At 36.5% G+C, this 5,329-nt stretch overlaps 1 protein-coding gene across 2 annotated transcripts; it reads right to left on the bottom strand.

Annotated features, from left to right (window-relative positions):
- Positions 1–453: 453 nt before the first annotated feature.
- On the bottom strand, positions 454–5,011 carry LOC107489385 (probable methyltransferase PMT2). Of its 2 annotated transcripts, none has more exons than XM_016110132.3 (7): positions 4,665–5,011; positions 3,309–3,960; positions 2,979–3,189; positions 2,528–2,822; positions 1,697–2,065; positions 1,485–1,562; positions 454–1,189 (listed from the first exon to the last, which is right to left on the bottom strand). In XM_016110132.3, exons 2-7 carry the CDS (start codon positions 3,951–3,953, stop codon positions 961–963), a joined length of 1,827 nt encoding a protein of 608 aa, XP_015965618.1. In that variant the 5' UTR covers positions 3,954–3,960; positions 4,665–5,011; the 3' UTR covers positions 454–960. The 2 variants fall into 2 exon arrangements, with proteins under 2 accessions (XP_015965618.1, XP_015965619.1); XM_016110133.3 differs by lacking the exon at positions 4,665–5,011 and adding an exon at positions 4,236–4,376.
- Positions 5,012–5,329: the final 318 nt, after the last annotated feature.

Genomic DNA, 5,329 nt, shown 5'->3' with positions numbered 1-5,329 from the left:
CACAATATTAATATAGGGTTGAACTTAATAAAATGAAAGGGCGGATATTACATATATATTATTAAGAAAATTTTCAAAACCCTTACGCACATGGCACATACAAGTAGTTCCATTCTAGGCTGGTTCCAGAAGAGTCATACATTTTGTAGAATCTCATATACTGAATTGTCACAAATGGGAAAATATAGGTACTTCGAAAAACAATTAGTCAAGGGGTAAAAAAAAGTTATTTTCTTAACTAATTATTGTTAACCTGAATCCTAAAACTTCCGAGAAATTGGTTTGTAGCCATGATAGGTAGCCAAAATTCCTAAGATAGTAGCATCTCTTCTATTGTATTTGGATGCAGTAACATTCTCGTTTTTAGCAAAAAACTAACATCCAAAAATTTCACAATCATTTACAATCAAATCATAGGCATATCTTCTAACCTAACCAAAAGATAAAGGTGAATAATCAGGAAGCACTTCAAAATTCATATTTGAGTGTAACTTGCAAATGAAGTTACAGCTACAAAGATTGTACCGTACACTACTATTCTTTGTTACAAAATTTAGGCGAAGCAGCTCAAACTTTTGTAATTCAGTAAATATAAAACTATTGGGACCAAAGAAAAAAGAGAAGAGACCAATATTTCCTTGATTTTTGAATGTAATATCGTGTAACAGGATACTTGATTGATGAAAAAAAAACGGCTAATATCTTAAACCCTGAGCATAGTAGCTTCCCAAATTTGTTCATTAATAAATGATAAATTAACTAGATACGAAACCTATTGCAAATTGCAATCAGCAATTCAGCATAACTCTTGTAATGGCCCTAATTTGTGCCAAATTTTGTGGTTGATCATGCAAGCCAAAAATGCTCATATCAAAACCCAAATGAACTCTGTTAGGATCTAGTTGAACCCCAAGGGGCTAAAAGCCATTAATGACCTTTCAACTTGCACCGGGTGCTTTATTAGGATGAAGTGGAATTTGACCCGACAACCCAATACTGCTTGACGGCAATCAGTACCTTTTCGGGAACAAGTGGACCATCCTCATGGTCAACCATTTTGGTGTTCCATCTCATTCCTCCGACGATTTTCTTGACCTTAATTAAGATGTCAACTTCGTCACGGATGATGACTGCTCCTTCTGGCCGCAAAATCCGGTCCATCTCTAGAAGAATGTCTTCTATGTTACAGCTGCATTTAATGTGAGACAAGATTTTTAAGGTTACATGGATGAACCTATCTTCTAAAATCAAGTGGTTATGCTGGTCTAGATCCAAATGTTACACAAGCTCTACATTTGGGTGAGGGTTACTGAACCATAGCTCTTTAAAGAGGCATGTTCAGACTTCCACAAGCAAATCAAATAGGCACAAAAGTTTGAATGCTAAACAAGTTGTTAGGCACATTAGATAGAGAAGCATTTTGATCAAGAACTGATATAAATAAGAATTATAAAACATGAAAATTTAATCAAAGGATCGCTTACTTGTCCTTGTACAGACTAAAAAGACCATCGCTATGAATGAGATCGTAGGTCCTTGGATATGTGGAGAAGGCTTCACACCTGTGGATTATAAGGGCCCGATGTATGAACAAATAAGGGGGAAAGCCATGAAAGATGAGAAAATTGATAATTCATTTCACTAATAGGTAATGGCACGAGATTAGTATCATCATGACTGAGTAAGAAAACCATACCAATCATGATAGATGCCAATAAGTCCTCGTTCATATATGATACCCAGTGTACTTTTCTCAGCAATAGTAGGCACAACATTCATGACCCATAACTTGGGAGATTGAATAGCTGCGGCAAAACTGCCCAAACCAGCATTCATGTCCATAATGTTGCGATACCTTCCAGTATCCAGGAGGCTATTAATTTTCTTATAAGCATTTACATGCCTTTTCCACTTATTGTTATCCTCCACGAATGTCTCAACACTAACTCCAGGAACTGCACCATTAGCAATTCTAGGAGGGGTTGCAAATAGCCTCTCCGGAAATGGCTTGAGTTCACCAGAAACTTTAGGTGTGCGGGTAACACAGGCCTCCATTTTCTTATACCTGTAGACACAAAGACATGACACCTCATAATTTTCGAAGGATCAAAACCAAACAGAGACTATTGAAAGAGTTCATATCAAGGAATGATTTTGACAATAGTATTATGGACTGACTATTGAAAGAGTTCATATGATATAAAACAATGATAAATTGGAAAGATGACAAGGAAATAAGCAGTCACAAATACTTCAAAGATGTTTCATCTGCTTCTTATTGCCAGTTTCAATCCAAGGTCACTATGGTTAAGAGAACATCCTCCTAACCATCAAGATACTTTGGAAACTGGAAAAGCATTTTTAGAATTATACATGAAAATATCACTATTATTTTCCCAAATATCTTTAGCTCAATGCATAATGCACATGTCTACATCCTTGCACATGGCTTATAGAAAGAAACAACGGGAATAATAATAATGCACTGCAAAAATATACAAATTGTTTAAACAGGAAGATTTCTTACCAGACATCATTAACATCGGTTGTTTCACAAAAGTTCACGCCAGATTCTTCTTGTCTGCTACGGCATGATTCAGTGTCCATAGTTTTTTGCCAAATGGCAATTTCAGCCTCCTCTGACTTCTTCTCCCAGCAAAGGAGCTTAGCAACGTCTTCAATCTTTCTTTGTTCTTCCTCGAGTTCCTCCTTAGGTCTCTGCCAGTTTCTATAATTTGCCTTCCAGTTGATTGGAGGTCCCGAAAGTACCCAATAACCACCAGGTCTTAGAACTCGGTCTACTTCAATCATATAAATTCCATCTGCAAATGAATAATGCAAAATTACGATTGTTATCATAAATAGGGTATAAAAAAACCAGATCAAACAGAATAAGAAGTTAAGAACCCAAAAATTATTGCCCTGCCTAAGTTACAGCAAATATTTCAGAGTAATCTTTCTGAATGCAAAATTCTCACCATTTGCTCCCCAAGGAATTAAGCAACGAGAACAATGAGCCATGTCGAAGGCCGCAGAAGGATAAGGCGTTTTTATGGTTCCAAGAACACCAATGACAGCAGGTACACCTCTTTCAAGAGCAAACTGTACTTGTGCTTCATGAGAGTCCCTTGGCGCAAATGACATTGCAATAACATTTCTGCTCCAAAGATAAGCACCCCAACTAGCAACCTGGGAAATAAGACCTTATATTAGAGCTTAAAGAAACTAATAATGCTGTTTTATCAATTAACATGTAATAGAAGGACTAAAATTGGTTTTATGTTCTATGAATTTGATGAGGAACATACCCCACAACCAGTGTCGAGAGCTGTCCTAACTGTCCCATCATTTATAGGGATCACGGAAGCAAGTTGGTCGATATATTTATCTGCACCTTGAGGAAATTGGGTGCCACCACCGGGGAACCTAAACACTGATCCTTCATACTGGATCCAGTTCTGAATAGCCTTCTCAACTGTAAGGCTCTTATACGGTGCATTTGCATAAGGAACGTAGTCACGGCTCTTTGGCCATGGAAATGGAGTGACATACCCCTTGGGTGCTGGAATCATACAGTGTAGCTTCTCTCCCTCAGGGGGGCAGTGCCTCTCTCGATAGTTCATGTTTTCTCTTGGAAATGTCATTGCACGCTGCTGATCTTGGCACGGAGTGTAATCCGTGTATCTAGCAGCACACGGCTCAAATTTCTTAGCTTCTGAATCGACCTCATCGATCCTGCTAACCTCACCAGCATGGTGAGAGTCAAACCTTAAATTTGGAACTGTGTCACACTCTTCGCCTTTCTTGGTGATCTCCAATGCTATGCTATCTCCCTTTCCGAAACCACTTCTCTGCCACGCACCCAATATATAGAAGAAACAGCACAGACCAACTACTATAAAGACCTGCACAGAACTTCTAGTCCTATTATCAGCTGCACTTGGTTTTGCCATTTAGAACCTGAAATAAAATAAATAATCAATCCTGACTCAAAACTCAATAAAAAATTGAATTTATAAGAGTAGCAAAACCCCAAGGTTAAGTACTACATCATCCAATATCAAGATCAAGAATAAAGATCTCAAGACAAAAGTAGCAAGATGTATTTAGCTTTCAATCTGCAAAATTTAACAACTTGGATACTCCAAGGAAAGAAAGTAAGCTTCAGTGAATCATATCAAGTCACTTTGAATCATTATCGCCATGAAGGAATTAATTATTAGTCTGAATCATACGGTTCAAGAAAAATGTCAAAGCAAGCTTCAGATCTGTTGAATAGAATCAGAGTTTAAGCTCCATTTGTAATAAATGTTTCCACTGGGAAAATGCTTATGCATTTTGTGTAGTACTATGTTAATAGAAGACAAAGACAAGACAAAAGGACGAAACATGAATGAAAGAGAATAATGATTAACTAAACCGGTACAAGGTGTTAATGATGTGGGATCTAGCTTCACGTAAATGCAATGCAAGATCACACACAAACACTGGAAAACGCGTTTCGGGGTTATAATTAATGAAGACGACCCACCAAAAGTTGCTAAATAAGGAATTTAACTTGGGGCACAAAAGTGGGATAAAAAAACTAAACTTTGAAAGTACCAAGATAGAAAAAAATCACCAACACTTGAAAGGAAAAAATCAAACGAGGAAAAATCTCTTACCGATCATATGAAGCTGGGGCGGGAGCAATATTTGGAAGATCTGAGATGATTCCTTCCTTCCCACACACACACACAGTGATAAATCTTGGAGGCTTATATATATTTTCTGGGGGACCAAACAGTGATCTTCTTTTCTGTTTTAATATTCAAATGATGATGATGATGGTGTAATGGGAAAGGGATGTGAAGGATCCAGTGTGAGGAGTGAGACGTGTCAAATCTCAAATAATAAAAAATGTACAAGAGATTCCTAATCTTTAATCCTCATGAGGTTCTTTCCCATCAGCAATTAGCAGCAATCAATGAATGTTCACATGAAAAGAGACACAGTAACGAGATTGGCATCACCACTCACCATAAATAAAGAGAAAGAGAAAGGGAAAGTTAAAAAGAAAATAAAAGAAAGTAAATAATAACAATATAATAATGATAAATACCAGCTAAGATTACTGGATTAGAACAGTTCATATATTTCACATGAAACAGACTTGTACCTTGTATTTTATAGAGGAGAAATTATTTATAGAATAAATGTCTAAAATTGATTCTAAAAAATTTTGGATGGAACATTTTTGTCTTAATAAATTTTTTATTTTTAAAAATTTTTTAGATTTACTTTTGTATGACTGGTTAAATCTGTATAATTTGAAGAAGAATAATTTGTG

Source organism: Arachis duranensis, chromosome 5 (assembly GCF_000817695.3).
Source record: "Arachis duranensis cultivar V14167 chromosome 5, aradu.V14167.gnm2.J7QH, whole genome shotgun sequence".
Taxonomy (NCBI): domain Eukaryota; kingdom Viridiplantae; phylum Streptophyta; class Magnoliopsida; order Fabales; family Fabaceae; genus Arachis; species Arachis duranensis.
This window is presented reverse-complemented; position numbering and strand designations above follow the sequence as displayed.

Coding starts and splice junctions, on each gene's coding strand:
- LOC107489385 (XM_016110132.3), bottom strand. CDS start 3,953: ATGGCAAAACCAAGTGCAGCTGATAATAGGACTAGAAGTTCTGTGCAG. Junction 1,563..1,696: donor ATTGGCATCTATCATGATTG/GTATGGTTTTCT, acceptor TATAATCCACAG/GTGTGAAGCCTTCTCCACAT. Junction 1,190..1,484: donor TTTAGTCTGTACAAGGACAA/GTAAGCGATCCT, acceptor CATTAAATGCAG/CTGTAACATAGAAGACATTC.